The sequence below is a fragment of the Eublepharis macularius genome, chromosome 1, assembly GCF_028583425.1.
Source record: "Eublepharis macularius isolate TG4126 chromosome 1, MPM_Emac_v1.0, whole genome shotgun sequence".
In the NCBI taxonomy this organism is placed as follows: Eukaryota; Metazoa; Chordata; class Lepidosauria; order Squamata; family Eublepharidae; genus Eublepharis; species Eublepharis macularius.
Genome location: NC_072790.1, coordinates 212,222,739 through 212,243,175, shown reverse-complemented (window position 1 = coordinate 212,243,175; position 20,437 = coordinate 212,222,739). Strand labels below are relative to the sequence as shown.

At 40.8% G+C, this 20,437-nt stretch overlaps 1 protein-coding gene across 1 annotated transcript in view; it reads right to left on the bottom strand.

The window, feature by feature from the left end:
- The window catches only part of EML6 (EMAP like 6), a 197,260-nt gene extending 176,959 nt beyond the window's left edge, over nt 1-20,301 (bottom strand). Inside the window, exons 1-3 of the mRNA XM_054986606.1 lie at nt 19,984-20,301; nt 18,041-18,114; nt 14,063-14,937 (exon numbers count right to left, since the gene is read on the bottom strand). Coding sequence (XP_054842581.1) covers nt 14,063-14,259 — 197 coding nt within the window. The 5' untranslated portion in view covers nt 14,260-14,937; nt 18,041-18,114; nt 19,984-20,301. The remainder of the gene's footprint in view (nt 1-14,062; nt 14,938-18,040; nt 18,115-19,983) is intronic.
- Between the last annotated feature and the right edge of the window lie 136 nt (nt 20,302-20,437).

The following is a 20,437-nucleotide window of genomic DNA, read 5'->3' as shown; positions in this document are numbered from 1 at the left end:
GCTATCTCCAGAATGGGAGCTATCTTGTGGGGTTCCTCAGGGCATAATCTTATCTTCCATGTTATCCAACTTATACATAAAGCCTTTAGTAGAACTCATTCACAGCTATGGAGTTGGATGTCACCAATATGCAGATGACAACTATCTCGCTATCTAGGTCCCCACAGGATGCAGTAGAAATCTTGGATCGCTGCCTGACAGCTGTGGTGAAATGGTTGAAAAGGAACAAATAGAAATTGAACCCAGGCAAGATAGAAGCGATGCTTGTTGGGAAGATCTTAAAGGACATTGTACTCCCCACTTTCAATGGAGTTCGTTTGACCCTTGCAGACTCAGTTAAGAACTTATGGGTTATACTAGATCCAGTGTTACTACTAGAAAAACAAGTTAAGACAGCCGTAAAAAATACTTTCTACAACCTCACTCTAGCCTGGAAGATGGCTTCTTACCTCAACCTGGCCGATCTGGCCACCTGAATCCATGGTATGGTAACGTCAGGACTTGACTATTGTAATGGACTATACACAGGTCTCCCATCTAAGTTAACTAGAAGACTCCAATTGGTGCAAAATACTGCATCACAACTGCTATCAGGAGTGAGCAGAAGCATGAACATCACCCCCATTCTGCAGTCACTCCATTGGATACCTATCAGTTACTGTGCTCAGTTCAAGGTATTGGTTATCACAATCAAAGGTCTTCACGGCCTTGGTCTGGCATACTTATGGGACCACCTCCCTCCCTATGTTCCTCCATAGCAACTTTGCTCATCTGAACAGGGTCTCCTACAGGTGGCATCCTGCACATGGGCAAAATCAACAGCAGCCCGTACATGGGATTTCTCTGTGGTAGCCCCTACCCTGTGGAATGGCCTGCCTGAGGAGGTCAGGACAGCCCCCACTCTCCTAGCTTTCTGTAAACAATACAAAACTAAATTATTCAAAAAAAAATTGTATTGTAGGAAGGGAGTCTCAGATGCTCCACTAATGAGTTAGGGACCATAGACTTCACCCATAGACTTCACTACTATGTTGCCTTATGTACTATCTGTTGCTTTAAATATGTGCTCCTATGTCAGCCCTAGAATTGCTTATGTTCTGTTCCAGCATTTCTTCAACTCTGTATTGGATTCTTGCTATCTTTGTATAAGAGCCCTGTGGCGCAGAGTGGTAAGCTGCAGTACTGCAGCCCAAGCTTTGCTCACGACCTGAGTTCGAGCCTGGCGGAAGCTGGGTTCAGGTAGCTGGCTCAAGGTTGACTCAGCCTTCCATCCTTTAGGTTGGTAAAATGAGTACCCACTTTCCTGGGGGTAAAGTATAGATGACTGGGGAAGGCAATGGCAAACCACCCCCCATAACAAAAAGTCTGCCAGGAAAATGTCGTGATGTGACATCCCCCCATGCCTCAGTAATGACTTGGTGCTTGCAAAGGGGGACTATATTTACCTTTTCTTTTTACGTCTTTGTAAACTTGTGTTTATTTATCCTATGGTATTATTTATGAAATTGTCCTTGATATTGACTGTACTAATCTCACACTGTATAATCCGCCTTGAGTCTCAGCAAGAAGGGTGGACCATAAATGACATAAATAAATAAATGAAATGTACTCTAGTTATATGCATGCAATCTAGTGAACTGTGTATGAACTTCTATGTAGTTTGTCAACAGGTCTAAAACCAATTATATTTTAGTATTGTTGTCATGTTTGAAAGATTTATAGCACATGCCAATTAGTATAAAAGACGTCACCCAGATAAGAGATTAGGGTTTTGACAAAGGAAATGTCATGAAGATTTAAGTGAGAAATATATTTGTCTCTGTGCTTATTGAAAATTCAGTGCATTTCATAGTAGATTGACTATGATCTGACTTTAAATCAATCTTAGATTTATTTGAGCGATGTTAGGAGAATTACTCGTTGCATATATCTGTTCATTGACTATAGGTTTCATCTTGATAATCTTTTATATTTTGGTCTGTTGCTTAATTTAAAAGATTAGAGTTTATTTCAATAAAGAATAAACATTAAACTCTAAAATAAGTCTCTGTGTGCCTTGATGGAAAGTGTTAAAACAAGAAAAACCCCTACAAATTATTTGTACTAAGTAACAGGTTCTTTATAGAAAGATCTTTGTTTTTAGGTCTCATTATCTAAAGTCTTCAGAGCCGTTCAGGATATAAATCTCAGAACTGGATGGTTTGGAAACTTTAATGAGGCATGGACAGAACAATCTATTGCTCAATAACCAGCAAGGAGAAAGGGTGCAGTTGGAAAATAGTGAATGTAACTTTGGGTTTAGATAGGACATACAGACCAAGCAAAGGTATGGAGAGAGAAGAAAGTAGACAGGTAATTTGGAATAACTAAAACAAAACATTTGACAGATAATAGATTATAAGACAGAAAAGGGAGTCAATAAGAGATTATAAAAGACAAGCAATATGATCATAATGATGAGCAGAAGTGATTAAGCTGAAAAATTCAACACAGAAGAGGTTTGACAGAATAGAGAGGAAAACTGAGCAAAGACTAGTTGGAACTATGCTAGCACAGGATTTGTAATTGAAATAGGGACTGCCATGACCTCTACCACCCTCTGAACTAGAGGCTGGGTCAAATATCAGAGAAGGGGAGAATTAGATGCTGGGCTCTGTTCCCCAGAGGCAGATTCAAACATGTTTCTCCTCTCTATGACAGAAGCCATTTCCCATCTCTTCCAACTTGTGTTCCAGTACCTTCAGGCCACAGCTGCCTTGGCTCATGGGGGTCAGCAAAGACTTAGCATGGAGCATTCGGTCCAATTTTAGAATTTATTAAGCATTCAGGAGATGAAGCAAGAAACGGAGAATACGATTTCAAGGAGGTTAGGAGAATAATATATAACAGAGTTTGTAGCTAAGCTAGCATCCAAGGGTGCTTCTTCTGTATCAAGGAAACAGATTAGAGTTTAATTTGTGTTCCATAGCTGAAAAATGTCCATCATTTTCCTCACATTTTCAGAAAAGGAAGAGCAACAGATTTCATCTGGGAGAGGGATGAAAAAGTCAATGGGATGACTTAGACAAGCTGCATCTGGTTTGACAATTAATAATGGTTCATTCCATTGTCACTAGAAGATGCTCTCATTAAGAGTTATCATCTAAGAGGAAAGGCTGAAAATGTCCTGCACTTCAGGTGTGAGAGAGAGGTGATATGCATTATGGAGTTGGGGGGGGGGCTTTTGAACAGAATGGCAATAGAAAACACAATGACAAGAAGGGGAGTCATCACCATTACACAATCTGAAAAATAATGAGAGAAAACAAAAGCTTTTGTTGCATTGAAAAAGAGAAAAGAGTGAATTTTGTAAGTATTACAAAGACTAAACTGGCAACATTTAGCAACTGAGTTAATATAAATGAAGAGGAGAAAAAAGATAATATTGGCTTAGATTTAAAATGAGGTTGGAGAAATATACAGTGATATGGTCTAATGCTGGCTATAAGCCAAGATAGCTGAATGAGGCCTCTGGGTTCAAAGACAGAAGGCCCCAATTGTCCAGTACTGGGGAACAGTCAGCAGATTGAGGGCTGCTCCAGCAGGCCCTGCTTGGTTGCTTTCCTGTGGCATCTGGCTGGCCACTGTTGGAAACAGGGCGGACTATATGAGTTTGTTTCCTTCCTTCCCTCCCTCCCTCCCTCCCTCCCAGTTTATCTAGTTGGAATATGAGCAGTTTCTTGCACTTAGCACTGCTACTGGGAAGACGGAACATAGTTGGTAAAGTTTTCAGCTGCTATCATAGACCGCCTGCAATGTGGTTTCCAGGTTTTAAAAAGGTGACAACGGTTTTAAAAAGGGCACACTAACACTCACTCTAACTAGCAACAGCTTATGTAAGACATAAGACAGTTTATGATTCACAGCTAAATACAAAACAACAGTGGGACACAAAGCTAGAGAACACAGAATGAAAAGGGGAGAGGGAATAATCAATAAAACAAAATGAAAAGGAATCCAGCTGGTGCTGGCAGTGGCTGACAATCATGCTCCACAGGCCTCCTCAGCATCTCCATGATCTCTCTCAGGTAAGAATGTGTGTCTGCTGGCACAAGACGGCTTCTTTCCTAAAAGCTCTTCCTCTGGTCAAGCATAAGACCATTTCCTATTGGTTGAGGGTAACTGGGCATGTCAATAGAGGGGTCACATGGCTATACGTTGCCTCTGGATTCTCACTTGTTTTTGGTGGCCTGCTAAGTTCATGGATATGTCATGCCCCTTCTGAGCCAATCCCAGCTGTGATGAAAATGGAGCCCTGGGCTCCATTGTATCTCCCAGAAATCCAAAGCCTATTTCTATTGGTCTGGTTATGCTGAGGTTCTGCATGGCCCCCATACAGGCCCATTTTTACTGCGTCAGTTTTGGCAACCAGTCATATCATGTCTGGGGATGGGTTTGCCGGGGGGAAGGAAGGGACTTCCAGAGGTGGGACTTCCAGGCCATAAATTATCCAAAACGTGTGCAGGGCTTAGTGATTTGATAGAAGATATATATACTATATATATCTGGGTACAATTGGGTACAATTGGGTACGATTTTTACCAATTTCCCTTTTCCTCTGCAGATTCCCACATCATGCCCAGCATTGTTCCTGGGGGTGGGCCTGAGCCCTGAGGGTAGCACTTCACAGAGTGAAATAGGCTGCAGCAAGAAGGGAGGGAAGGCAGAAAAGTCTCATTCTTTGGTTGGATTTACTCCTCCACCCCATCACCTAGTATGAGAATTCTAAACAAATACTGAGACTTCTAAGACAAGGATTTCAAATTGATGTTTGGGCAATTAGTGGTTTCTTTTCAAAAAAAAATTTGCACAGCCAATCAGATCTTCAATGACCTATCAGAAGCCCTCCTGGGCAAAAGTCCCAGCTGGTGCTTTCTAAAAATTCTTGGTGGGTACCAGGACAGGCATTGGTAGGTGCCACGGTGCCCATGAGTGCCACGTTGACAGTCTCAGCATTAAGTGGTGGGGAGAATCCAGGTGAAAAGGCTCTGTACGTGTATGAAGGCAGCCCGTCAATGGTTTTGCCTTTCCATGACCCTGGCTTCTTTCCTGAAGCACATGGTGGGCACCTGGGGAAGTGGCTGCAGGAGCCATGGTACTCATGGTGGGTATCATGCTGGGGACCTCTGGTATACAGAAATGCTTCTTAGCTGTGTGAGAGAGAATATTTTAATTATGAAATGAAGACATTATGAAATGTCTTTTGGTGCTACACCTCTGAAGATGCCAGCCACAGCTGCTGGCGAAACGTCAGGAACTACAATGCCAAGACCACGGCAATACAGCCCGGAAAACCCCCAACAACCATCGTTCTCCGGCCGTGAAAGCCTTCGACAATACATCGACAATACATATGAAATGAAACTTTTTATTTATCATGAACTAAGAAAAACATATATTACCTAAACTGTCATTTCTTAGATGTGGGGATCTTTCCCCTAAAATGTAATTGTTCTCATTCATGTGCTTCTTGAAGAATTCAATATATTGAAAATGGACTCTCCAAAAGTAATGTTTGTAAAATTATTAGAATAATAAAATACAACTCAAATAGATATGGTCACTACTCTTAATTAGAAGCTGTCATCAACTCACAATGATCTTGTTAGTCTTTTCCTAATTTGGTAGACATGTCCTTTGAAAAATGTGTACAGTCTCTAAAAACTACAATGGATTTGATCGCAAGCCAGAAACTGACATTCTAATTGCAGTTGTGGGTATCAGAGCTTTGGAGCGATTCAAAATTCATCTATTTCCAAGTGTAACTAGGTTATATGCATATAAAAGAGTATTTCCCAGCAAAGACTATGTCAACTTCCTGAACTGTGCAGATGCTTACAATAACTTATTCTTCAGTGACTTGTAAAATAGCCACATCTTGCAAATTATCCTGTAATTAACATGCAACAGACTCTTATTTGTGCACACACCAGGCTAGTGAACTATATATTCAACAGCAGAATGGTGTTATATACAAGCAAACATATTTGAAGTAGATATAAAAATGGTTTGTCTGCAGAGAGGATAGGCATTAACTTTACTTCTATTGATTTGGACTGGAGCTTAAATGAGGAGAAAGCTGCCAGTACTCAATAAGAAGCCCAAATGTTATGCCTATGTACGTATGATAAGAAGAAAATATTTTAAAAGCACATTTATAGTATCACAGACTTGACTAGTAACATAATACCTTGAACTTTAAAATATTTACAATGTATTTGGTCTCAAAGCAGGGACAACTATGTGCAGTGGAGAGAAATAATTACATCTGACAATGTGAACCTTACACACAGAAAAGATCTTTTCTCAAGCACCATATCCAGGTTGGATTTGCAATAATGTGTATAATCCAGTTTGAATTTGTGGACTGAAATACAGTACAAATCCAAAATGCTACAGCAATCATATTGTCCAACCAAGATGGCTGCTACTGAGCCTTACACAGGGGAAACTAGGTGGAATGCTATGCTTGCCTAGCAAAAATATCAAGAACATAACAACAGCAAAAAGAAAAAGAGAAGCATTGTAACAACAGCAGCCAATCCCCCAGTTTCCCTAGCAACTCCATTACCACCTACAAATCAGATTGATGCTCCTGTCAACACGGAGTGATGAGACCCTATATTAGCTATCTGTGTAATGCTTCTAATCAAAATGTGCCATGCATGGAAGGCAATGAACAATATGTAGTGAGCCTGCTTGAGGTCAGGAAAGCCCCCATATTTCTGGCATTAACTATGTAAAACAGAATTGTTCAGGAGGGCAATTGTATTAAGGCTATATTTTATAAAGGCCTATATTATGATGCAAAGGTTCAAGAAGATAATTTAATAGAGGGAACAGGACTGTAGGCTACACTGCTGGGTATAGTATACTGTGGCCATCTGAGCAGCCCCATGGGGAGCACAGGAAAGGGGAAAAGACAACAGTATCAGGAGATAGCACCCTTCAGAGGGTAAGGAGGAACTACAGGGAACGAGAATGCAGTTAAGCAGCCAGGAGCCTGGTCTGAGGCCTTCAGTGTCAGTGACACACATATTACCAGTTTGTAGTATTATCTTGCTCGCAAGATAATACATTAAGATTCCCTAATGTGATGCCCACGTTAATAAAGCCACCTGAGGTACAGATACAGTAAAAATAAATTAACAACTAAAACAGCTGAGGTAACAAATACTAAGTTGTACGTATTGTCCCAAATAGACTTTGTGAGGGTTTAAGCCTTTCTTCCTGGAGAGTTTAGCTGCCGACACTGAAATAAAAAAACTGATTGCAATTAGAGGTCAGCTTGTATGAAACAAGAATCCTAATAAGAACATGGAAGTGGTTAATAAGTGGCATGTCGAGCTTCCGTTCGTGTGTTCAGAAGTTGTGCACGCATGGAAAATCTACACATTGGCCAGTTCACATGAAAAGGTGACCATGAATATCAGGTGTGTTGCAGGTGCTGTGCATTCCTGATATGTGTGATTTGTAGGCTCCCAGTTCACATGCATCTGAAGAAGCCATCTGTCTCATTGCGAAGGTACACAGTCAGTCCATCAAAACAGTTTAACTCCAAATGTAGTTTGAAGCTTTTCCTCTGAAATTAGATCTATGAACCCTCAAAATATGACATTGCTTCAAGCATAGAGTTTCTTTCTCATGACTGTGACAAGAGAGCAAAATGCAGACACCCTCCAATATGGTTTCTGCCTGCTGAAATAGTGCAACAACTGAAATGAAGCCTCGCTGCTCTCTCACAGTTCTAAACCCCTCTATTCTTGGTACATTAATACACGTACATTGTAAAAATCACAGTTATTACCTGTCAGTACAGTGGAACATATAAGCCACCATGTTTAGGACAGGGTCAGTTTGCCAAAACCTACTTTATTATAAAATTCCACTCTGTTTCACCTACTCGGTTATCAGAGATTAGCAAGCTTACCGTGCAATTTTAAGATCCCTGATAAAGAATTCCACAATAACACTGTAGTAAATGCAATAGGATTTAATGTTTAAAGTCACCCAAAATTTATAGCAGCCCCAATAAAGACCTGCACTTATAGTTAATCCATTCTAATATTATTATCATCATATCTTACTATATTAAACAGACCAGTGCAAACAAAACTTGAAAATCAAACATGGTTTCTCAAATGGTCATGACAAACATGATTTATGGAATGTTTCGCTAAGGTAGCAAAGCCAGTTATGAAACTGGTAAAGGTAAATAATACAAAGACAGATTAATAGCCCTTGCTTTGTTCCAGCTCTTATCTGTAGCTCTTTGGCTTTTTATCAGAGTATCTTGGAATTGTAAGCACATCTACAGGAAGTGGGTATGCCTCATTTTGTCCCTCACTTTCACCTTGGTAACCATGTGAACAGAAGCACAGATTAAGGAGCAGAGGTCTACTGGAATAAATGTATGAATGTAATTAAAAGGAAAAATGGCTAGCAGCACTAATAAGAGGAAGAAACAGTTGAGGAACAGACCTCAAAAGGGCTGGGAGAGTTTATTGAAAGGAACTACTGAAACAATGAATTTCAAGGAAGCTGCTTTTGTTACAGGACTGTGTAAGTAAAATTGTGCTGGAAGTGGTCTTTAGTCATTTGCTTCAATAACTGTTTGGTAAAAGATGTTTGCTAAAAGCCAGCTAAATTGTACAGAAGGGGGAGGTCTCAAGTTGCTCTACAAGGCCCATTTGCTTGGGAATAAGCTCCAATGAATTTAGTGGATCTTCCAAATACACTTGCATAGGATCATGTCCTTCCATCAGGCGTCAATGTAGCACTGATATTTAAGAACTGACCACGTCCTGGGACCTGCATGGGAAAAGCCATGTGGAATGGGGGCTGTAACAAGAGGAATGGTTCAGATTTGCTAGCCCATAAAACGTATTAACACAGGTTTTGTATGCATGGTCTGGACCCTGCTTTTTGCAATGTTTCCAATCTTATACACATTTGTACATGCGTAGGGTTAATTGCAGATGGTCAGCAGGGCCCGCAGTTGCAATGCAGCTCCCTGCTACGCAATGTATGCAGTTTTGATTTTCTGAACAGGGCTAATGGAACTGAAAACAAAGCAATGGTGCAAGATAAAACTATTTGTTATCCCAAGTAATATTATAGAAAAGAGTCCAGTAGCATCTTTAAGACTAACCAACTTTACTGTAGCATAAGCTTTCGAGAATCACAGTTCTCATCAGATATATCTGAGATTCGCGAAAGCTTATGTGGCAGTAAAGTTGGTTAAAGGTGCTACTGGACTCTTTTCTATTTTGCTACTACAGACTAACACGGCTAACTCCTCTGGATCTATGCCCAAGTAATATTGTAATTCTGAAAATTAATAAATAACATGCTATGGCTCACAGATGGTGAAAAGTGCCACCAAGTCATAGCTGACTTATGGCGACCTGGGGTTTTACTTTAAAAACTTTCAGAAGCTGTGAATAAGACTACACCTATCCAGGCAAAAAGGTACTTACATATGGATGTGTCTTCAGGTTGCATATGGCTTATGGCAACTCCAGTTTTCAGGGCAAGTGAGACGCAAAGATGGTTTGCCATTACCTTCCTCTGCAGAGTCTTCCTTGATCATCTCTCATCCAAGTATCAAACCTGTTTAGCTTCCAAGAACTGATGAGATTGGGCTATACCATGCCACCTTCCCTCCACCACAAAAAGTAAAGCTATGAATTTTTCTAAGGGTGACTTCATGTGTTATGGCTTAGTAGGTACACATTACAGATTTAAAGCCTGATCTTTACAGATCGTTATCTTACAACATAGATCTTGGGGATGCTCTCTGATCTGGCCTTAACATTGGCTTCCCAAGAGGCATCAATGGCTAAAGGTGCCTTTTTGCCAACTTCAGTTGGCATGACTGTTGTGCCCTTTCTTGGAAGAAAATGACCTTGACATGGTGTCCATTACTGTATTGTACCTGGGGCTACCATTTAAGGTCCATCAAAACTTCATTAGTCTAAAATGTGACAGCAAAGGTATTAAAAACAATGCACTGCAAGAATTATATTATGCCTATTTTATGAGATCTATTTTGGTTTCCAGTCGGTTGCTGAGTGTCATTCAAAGGGCTTGTTTTAACCCTGAACTAGTCTTGGCCCGAGATATCTGTTTACTTACATTTTCCTTGGAGACCTTACAGAAGTGGTGGATGGACACCAGCGAAATGACCTGTTCTGTTGTAGTGCCACACCTCTAGTATGCCATACAAGGAGAGCACAACCTAATACCTTTGTTACCAGTGTATGGCACAAGGCAAAGGGAGTGAAGGGATGCTGCTGTATTATTATATGGATTTTGCTGAAATTATGTTTACTAGTATATTGTGATTGTTTTATTGTAGTATTTTATTATTAGCTATTTTAGACAAAAGCCTATTTTGGGAAAGTGAGAAATAAAGATATTAAATCAATTAGGCCATCTTATCCATGGGGCTGGGGCTGTGATTTACTCGTAAAACATCTGCTTCGAGTGCAGAAGGTCCCAGGTTCAGTCCCTGGCATCTACAGTTCAAAAGATCAGGTAGCCAGTGACCCTGGAGAACTCCTGCCAATTTGAGTAGACAATACAGACCTTGATGGACTGACCGTCTGATTCAGTATAATGCAGCATCATGCATTCTTGAAATTATATTCCACTGGGACTTTCAGTAGGATTTACTTCTAGTACATTAATAAGACTTACTGGCAAGACAGTGCAGTTCTGACTCCGATGTGATTATGGTTGCAATCTCTGCGTATCAAGCCATAGCATGTGAAGTTGGTACTCATTTATATTTTGTAGCTTGTATATGGCAAGTACTTGCTGTGGAGAGCTGTATAAAGCCTAGGTTCCTGATAGCATGCTCATTGCACAAGTAGTTAAATAAATACACCTCTTCACTGAATAGGTTTGGAATATACACCAAATCCATGGATGAAATGGCATGCAAATTACATCAGAGCCACTCTCCGTATTGATGAAACATTCCAAAGGACTTCTTTACTACATCAACAATTACTATTTAATTGGATACAGTGATTACTTTTAAGCCATCTAGAAGAATGGCCCCATCCAGCTCCTCCTATGATGTTTGTATTACTGAAGAATGATACTTACGTGGAAGAGTATTTGGACAGGAATTCAGGGTATGTTGCAGCCATGTAGGTATTAATTTCAGATTAAGAACTGATTTAGAATACAACCAATTTAAGCCTTTCATGAAAAAATATGCTATTATTTATTTAACACATTTATATGATGCCTTTCCACCCAAAATAGGCAGCAATCAACAAAAATAAAATAAAATTTAATATGTATATATAGATGCAATAAAACACACAAAGACATATAAACACACACATACAACCAGGGAGGAGGCCAATAGCTGTTTACTGGGAGTACACTAAATGAAACAAAAAAGTCTCCATCCACTGGTGGAAGACAATAACAGAGGGAGCTAGGCAAATCTCCCTGGGCAAGGAGTTCCAAAGTTATACATGAAAAGCAGTATGTATGCTAAACCTGAGTGCAAATCACAATTTAGGCAAGGACTTGGATGGCCTACAGGCAGCATGAAATCATCTCTGAACCTTAGTTTATCCTTAGTTTATTCTGTGAAACTGAAACACCTGTAAGATTGGATCCAACAAGCTTTTTCACTCACTCTTCAGGAATTCCTCTCCTTACTATAACCTTTGTCACACATGGCTCTTGTCCAATCTGATCCTATGATCCTCAGCATAGCCTTTTTGTTGGTCAAAGAAGAACCATTCATCCTTTTTCATCTGCCGTACAGCTGGTTAGAGCCAACTCCTCCTCTTCTAATATGGAATGAACTGAGACAACTGTAGACTACTCTATGCACAATATAAAAATTATATGACAAGTAATAATTTACCCATTTTGCGCATGCAGTGGCCAATCACAGAAACCAGAATCTCTCTCACTTTCAAATATCCTATACTTTTTCTATAATTTTATGGAGAGAACTTTAGTTTTGACGTTCTGTCAATGAGCCTTATCTAACAAATTGTGTCATACTACTGAAAATCTGAGTACAATCAAGAAAACCAATATAAGATGAAAATGATTGTAAATGAAGTTTCCATAGTAAGAAAGTAGATAAAAGGATTTTAAGATTGATCTAGAAAAAAACCATTCATTCTAAGGATGCAAACCTTATCACACCCAGGCCATGCTCAGCCGTGGTTTTTCAGTACAAGGCAGAGTGTCCCATGTACATCCTGATTTCTCATGTGCCATATATCGTGGGAATATTACAACCTTGCTATTACAACAACCTTGCTGTTGTTGTTCTTTCCTGTGTATTGTTTTTATTCTTACATTTAATTATTTGTAATAGTTCTTCTATATCTACAGATACATCTGAAACATAAAATAAATACTAGTTTATATGTACCCAAGATCACTCTGACCCCTGCCTCCAGCTTGAATGAGTGTGTGTGTGGGGGGGGGGGGCGGTCCGGGGTGATTGCAGCTGATAGCAGGCACAGGAAGATCCAAAGTATTTACTCCAATGAGAAGTCACAGGGTAGGGAAACTAAAAAGTATGAGCCTGAGACCCTCTCATGTCACTGGAAATGTAACATTTGACTAGAACCTTTGTGGGAAGCAAGTATTGTTAAAGTCAACAGAATTTGTTTCCAAATGAACATCCTCAGAATCGGGGTTCAAAAAATAACCAGACTTTACACAGATATGAAGAATCATATGTTATACTTACTGTAGATTTACTAGTTCCCCAAGGGAAAAGCATACGGAAAGTGTTTTGCTGGGTCAATTCTCTAGAGTCCCTATTGTCAAAGGGAGGTAAATTATATTACCCACAGTAATATAAATTGAGAATTAGTCTGACTATATGGCTGGACTACAGATAGCTTTTTCAGATGCACAACAACCAACACAAGTAGCTAGATACATGATGCTAAACCTAATAACAGTAACAACATGCTTTTGGTTGACAGGTACGTACACAAGAAACACATCTGAAATAGCAGGTAGAATCCAAATTAGTTAAATTTAATACCACACCAATGTTGGGATCCAACTTGTTGATGTTTTACTAGCAGGAAAACATATTATTTTTTTTAAAGATAAAGCTTCTGAACAGTGGATGAGTTTGAATGACTTTAGCAAGATCCAGAAATAAAAATCAGGTTTTAATAATGCTGTTTCATTAGAAAGATTCAAGAAAAAGAATGTTAAGATACAATAGAAGCTATGCTTCGGTGAAGAATCCAGCTGCCCCCCAAATTACTTCTAGAAGATATAAAAGCAATCTCACAAGGCATGCCAATGTTTAAAACAAATAAATGGGAATGAATAAATGGGAATGAAGTATCACAAGTGTCGAACAGAATTGATACCTGCAAATTTGAATTGTGTCTGAAAGCTCACCCTATTCCTGTATTCTCTTTTAAACAAAGATATTATCCTTCTCACAATCTGCTGTCACACGTCTATCTTCTCCATAAAAACCCAAGCCTAAATATATTTAGTTGAAAACCATTCTCTCATCTTTTTCAGGAGTACTTCCCAGTAAATGCATTTAAAATGGGAACATAAGCTCTACTCAGGTGATGCAATTTTGGGATCAGGGTGAAAACTGAGTAGAGTGGAACACTACATGAATTACAGCTGCATGAATCAGAGTACAGATTTTCTTGACTGAACAGCATCTTCTGCACCTGTATACTACTCAGGCATTAGCAATTAGACTTAGGGTGGCAGCTAAAAATAGTAATAAAAACCGCCAGTTGCGGGGGTGGGGCTGATGCTTGTACTGCCAGATTCTGAATACAGTTAAACTTAAAACTCTATCAAGATTGTAGGTCTCAGACACACACACAAATATAAACAGAAAAGATCCAACTGCATCCAATTTTCTCACGTATATCTCCAGATATATTTGCTTATCTAAAACGCAAGAGGCATATTAAACCATGAGAAGTTGTGGAGCGTTATTTTGCTGATCCTTCCCTATCCCACCGTCACCCTTTCTTACCTGATAATGTCATCATTGTGCCCCAAGAAAAATTTCTGGTTGTGCTCTCTGGTATTATAAACCACTCCAACTCCAGCCACGAAGTAAACCACTTCCTTGCCTGCCGTGTAGTACAGGTTGTTGCGGCACTGGTGACCCCTATACCCATACACCCACTCCAGACGGAGCTGGCATCTAGGAGCTGTTCGATCCGCCATGATAATCAATCCCCCCCCCTGCCCACAAGCACACGGGGGGAAAACTGGTGCTGCCCCCACCCCACGTTCCTTGCCTTTCCCAGTTTCCCCCTTTCCAAACGCTGTCAATTTCTGCTTGGCTGCCGAGTCTTCAGGCTGCACTTTCCGGTGCTGATTTTCAATGGAAAAAGCATCCAGACAGAGTCCTGCTCTGCTGCTGCTACAGCCACTGCCGCTGCTGCTTTTGCTAGTACCGAGCCGCCACCATAATCTTCTACTGCCAAAGACGAGCAGCTGCTGCTTTCCTGCTGTTTTGCAACCCGGACAACTTCAAGGGGGTGGGGGAGGCACACAGATACGGGAAATCAGTGCCGCACAAAACTGTGAGTGTCAATTCCATCCAAAGGAGAATGAGCCTGTTAGTGTTACGATTGCTGCCTGCAGAATGCCAGTGCTGTGCATCCTCCCTTAGTGCATCTTCCTAGCTTCTTGCAAAGAGAAAGTCCTTGTAGTCAAACATGCCTGTAGTTTTCAATGGTGAAAAAAGTACAGCTGATGTACAAAAGTAGACCATTATATTAAAATACCAGCAATAAGTCTGTGTTCATTCTGACACAGCTCTGACTGTGGAACAATGCAATCTTCTATGGGTTTCATCTTATGGCATTTGCAACTTATCAGTGTGAGGACAGGACATTCCTGGAGGGAAAAATGAAATAAATTAGTATAATAAACCACCCAAATTTTGATACTTAAAAAGGTAGCCTCTGTTCTAGCAACCTGCTCCTCAAAACATAGGAAACATTTGCCATTCACACATACAAACTATTTCTATGTACAGGAGAGCGATGGAACTGTCCTTCCACAGCAAATAACATTTATTAAAATTTGAAAGATGCATATTGTAAATTAAAAATTTCCCAGGCAAACAATAAACTTCCTGTTTCCCAATTTTCCTCCTAAATCCCAAATGGATTTTTAGGCTTATCTAGTCTTGTGTATGGTTTCCCTACATCCATTCTAATCATAAAATCATCTTAAACTACCACTTAAAAACCTCAGTCCTTCTATTAAGACTACAGAGTTCTACTAAAACTACACTAAAGATATACTGGGTGGGGGAGGATAGTACATAAGCCCAGCACAATATATTGATCTATATAGAGGAATGAATATAAAAAAACAAGAAGAAATACAAGGAATTGTGGGGTGAGGGGCCTGCTATGTGCCTGCCAGGCTTCTGTCCCAAAGTCCAGGGCAAAAAGGGCAAACAAGAGGCAGGCCAGTGGAGCCCTAATCAGAGGCAGGCCCAGAGTCAGCACTGGATGAATAGCTGCTCTGCTGAGAATCCTGCCTCTCTGCCACACTGAGAGTAGAAAGATGTTTTGATGAGATACATAGAGGATGGCGGGGCTGAATTCTCTTGTCAGGAGTGACATTTTGGTTTGCAATACAGTGTACAGAAAGGGTGCAGTGTGCTACTTCATTCTCTGAATTTTGCTAATAATGAACCTAAAAGAAAATGAAAATCTAAATGTTTATAATTGGGACTCCAAGATTCAGTATATGCTTTGGGGCTGGGCTTTTCTGGGCCAACTGCAGCTTCTTATGCTGCTCTTTGGATCCCATCCTTGACCTGGAAGACCCAGAAAATAATTTATCAGAGGGGTTTGAGTTCAAAAAAGTTGAAATGCTTGCCCAGTGTGGTATTGTTGCTTCTGCTGTTGCTGATAAAATACTAGAGTGACACAGAGATGGGTAAGAGGGAAGGGATCATAGGGCAGCATATTTTTCTAGAGGAGAGGAGAGGCTAACATCCTTTACAAAACACTGAACCCCTAGAGGTAAAGAAAGGATATCTGTTCAAATTCTACAATTAAATAAACAATTCCTTTAGGAGTGTTTAAGGAATTGTGATGATGAAACTACACTGAAGTAACACACAAAGAGCATACTTTTCCAATGGAAGAAAGGAGAGGTGTGGCAGTAGATGAGGTATTTCTGTGATTTCACACCAGTTCCCAAAGTGAAAAATATGCTTCTCTCCACGAACCAAACAGTAGTGGACCTAAACACTGCCGCAATTCCTCAAAGAAGTTTCTTTTGGATGGGCTGTACATCCTAGTACAATGAACTAAGCACTATACCCCAAGTGATGCAGGATGGGGTTCTTCATAGATTTTGAGGGAAATGATTGTGATCTACACATCTGTTGAATACTTAGATTTGCTCTATAGCATTATGCTTATTTATACTTGGGAATCTGACCCATTCAATTCAGCAGGATTGGACTGAGTTGCAGCTAAATCAAAAGCAACTTTATTAGGAAATAAGTCACATCAAGCGCAATAGAACTTACTTCTTTTAAGCATGCAAGTGCACATGCATTAGACAAGTATGTCTTGCCAGCACTTCACCTTTGTAACACAGGGTGAAATACCTTCCCTACCTTTAGTAGCTTGCCAGATCCCTTTGTTCAAACTACCCTGAGTAAATGTGGATGGGCCAGCTGATCATTTCCCGATTTACAAGGTTGCTATAAAGTTGATTTTAGACTTTTCTTTTTAAAATAATGTTTTGTATAGCCTGGTATGAAGGAAGGTTAATATAGAGTAAAGACCCATGCTCCTTTCGTTTTTGTGAACACCCACTTCTATAGGCAACACAGAATAAGCTCATCAAATTTATGGCACTCTTGAGGCCACAGAAACAATGGAGTTAACAGAGCAAATGCTGAAGTTATCTATGAGGCTGTGTATGGTAGAGGGGCTTAAGCAGCATGGGAAAAATTACAAAGAGATTCATTTTATTTATAAATGAGTCAAATTTGTCCTTAGTTTGAAAACAATTTCCCCTATTTTCAGATAGCTGAGGTGAGAGATATGTACTTTCTAGATGCTCAGAATCACTCTTTTTACACTGCATTACAGAAATGATGCTGGCAATCAAATATGTTCAGGAGAGAACCCTGCCTCCTATGAACCTTGCTTCCTTATTGCTTATTTTAAGCCCTTCATTGATAAAAATAAGGTATAACACTGTAGGCCACTGGCATGATCTTCCATGGTGGTGGTAGAAAGTGCCATCAAGCCATAGCTGATTTATGACGACCCTGCTGGGGTTTTCAAGGCAAGAGACTAACAGAGGTGGTTTGCCATTGCCTGCCTCTGCACAGTGACTCTGGTCTTGCTTGGAGGTCTTTCAATCCAATTGCTAATCAAGTTCAACCCTGCTTAACTTCTGAAATATGACAAGAATGGGCTTGCCTGAGCTATCCAGGTCATGGCATGATTTTTCATATTGACCTCTATAAAGCAGGAGAATAAGGAGCACCTATGATGAGCCCTTTTCTTTCCCAAGACTTTAAACCTGTAGCAAATTCTGACCATGAACTCCTTAACTATAATCCTAACTATGTACAGGGACTGCCTTTGGTTACACAGTAGTGCACTTCACTTATCTTCCACTGAACTATTTCTTTCTCCTTAGGCCAAGGACTTGACTTTTTGGTTAACGTAACTCTGTAAAGCACCATATATACATTAACGGTGTTAAACAAAAAGGTTTAATAATATTTCACTCCTTCACAAGTTCTAGCCTTCCTTAAACGAGTTCATGACAGTATGTAAGTTAACTAGGAGGCTCCAATCGGTGCAAAATGCTGTGGCTCAACTATTATCAGGAGCAAACAGGAGCTTGAACATCACTCCCATCCTACACTCACTCCATTGGCTGTTACCGTGCTCAGTTCAAGGTATTGGTTATTACATACAAAGCTCTTCATGACCTTGGTTCAGCATACCTAGGGGAACGCCTCTCTCATGTCCCTCCACGGCAGCTTTGCTCATCTGAACAGGGTCTCTTGCAGGTGCCAGCCTGTACATGGGCGAAATCAACAGCAGCCCATACATGGGTTTCTCTGTGGTGGCCCCTTACCTATGGAACGGCATGCCTGAGGAGATCAGGAGAGCCCCCATACCCCTGGCTTTCCACAAACAATGCAACTTATTCAAAAAGGCCTTTTTCTCAGCTAAGAGGGTGATATTGTAGGAAAGGGGTCCAATATGTTTTGCTAATGAGTTAGGAACCATTGATTTCACCATTATGTTGCCTTACATATTATCTGTTGCTTTAAATATGTACTCCTATATACTACCTGTGCTTCATGTTGTTTAATGTAAGTCCTAGAATTGATTATGTTCTGTTTCAGCAATTCTTCAACCCCATATTGGATCCTTGCTAATACTATGTCTTTGTAAACTTGTATTCATATTTTGGTTTTGACATACATTCATATGTAGCCTTTTCCCTCAACCTAACTGCTTGGCAACATTGCCAACCAGAAAAAAGTTCTGGGCAGTTCTTGTGCCTTTAAAAGTTACTTTATCTGCCACCCTGAGCCACAAGGAAAGGCAGGATATAATTATTTTAATAAACTTCGTTATTTCTTAATTTATAACCCACTTTGCTCCCCAACAGAAATCCTAAGTGATTTACAACCTTCTCCATTTTATCCTGCGAGGTAGCTGAGGCTGAGTGAATGATCCAAGGTCACCTAGCAAGTTCCCATGACAGCGAACACTTGAATTTGGGTCTCCCAGATTATAGTCCAACTCTGTAACCAACACTATAACCACTATACCACACTGGCTGTCTAATAAATGAATAATATAAATAAATAATAAATATACAGAAATGAACACAAGAGCCATAGCTGTATCACACCAAAATCAATCTACTCCAGTAGCCAGATACCTCTGAAAGCAGAGCAGAAAATAAGGCCTTCCCCCTCTTGTCGTCTCCACAACAACTAGTATTATGAGATACACTTCCTCTGACTATAGAGGTTCCATTGAGTCATTGTGGCTAATAGGCCACTGATGGACATTCTTCTTAAGAGGTTCACCAACCCACACCTCCACCCTTTTCTTCCCTTGTGTATGGTGGGCAGGGAAAGGGGGAAGAGTGCTCCATCTGGAATGTGGATATCCATGTTTGCACTGAGATGCTATTTTATTGGTTTTACCTATTGTACCTTATTTATGATTGTAACCCGCCCTGAGCCTGCTTGCAGGGAGGGAGGGCTAAAAATCCAATAAATAAATAAATAAAATGTCAGTGCAGAATGTGTGCATGTTATGAGCCATCAAGTTGCTTCCAATTTATGGTGATTTTTTAGAATACCAGATCAAGATCTGGGAGATCCATGTTTATATCCTCGTTCTGCTATTTGGGTGACCTTCAGTCACATCCAATCTGTCTACCCTCTGTCTCTGAAGAAGTGAGCTGTGGCTCACAAAAGCTCATACCCGACCACAAATTTTGTTAGTCTTATAGGTGCTACTGGACTCTTGCTCTTGTCTACCCTACTTCACTGGTTAACATGGAGAAAGGAGAAACATGTATGCTTACCTATGAGTCCTGGGGAAAGGGTGGGATGAAAATGCACGAGAGGGAGTATTTGTCTAATACAGTTGCCAACCTCCAGGTGGAACCTGGAGATCTCCTGGAATTACAACTGATCTCCATATTACAAAGATCAGTTCCCTTAGAGAAAATGGCTGCTTTGGAGCAAGCAGCATCACATTCCTATTGAGCTTCCTCCCCTCTCCAGGGTCTGCCCCCAAATCTCCAGGAATTGCCCAAGCTGGAGCTGGCAACCTTACTTTTAAATGGCACCTAATCAAGTGGCCCTTGCCACGTCGTGCGGCAGACAAATTCCGTAAAACTGAATTATGCCCTTACAAGAATTCCGTGTCCGATGCCTGCTGGATAGGGCGGCTGTTAAAGGGGCTGCGCAGGAAGCCGGCAACCTTAACAGTGGGAAGGGACGACGTTGTTACCCGCGTCAAGACCTCAGGCAGGGCAGAGCTTCCTCCCACCCCGGTGATTAGACCGTCACCTGCGAGCAGCAGAAGCGATGCCTGCGGACGGCAGCCTGAAGAGGTGGAGGAGGCAGGCTGGGCTGCCAGAAGACAAGTAAGCGGCGCTCCTCCTCCTCCTCCTCAACAGCCCAGCCCTGCCCGTTTCCTAGGCAGCGCTCACAAGGCGAAGCCGCCGCCACACTCGACAAGGCAGGCGGGAAGGCAAAGCCGCGTCAACGTCTCGCCACTTGGGTGACTCCCCTTGGAAACCCCGCAATCAAAAGCTCCTCGCTGCCCAAACCCCTCCTCAGAAGAGGATCATGGGGAAAGCAGTT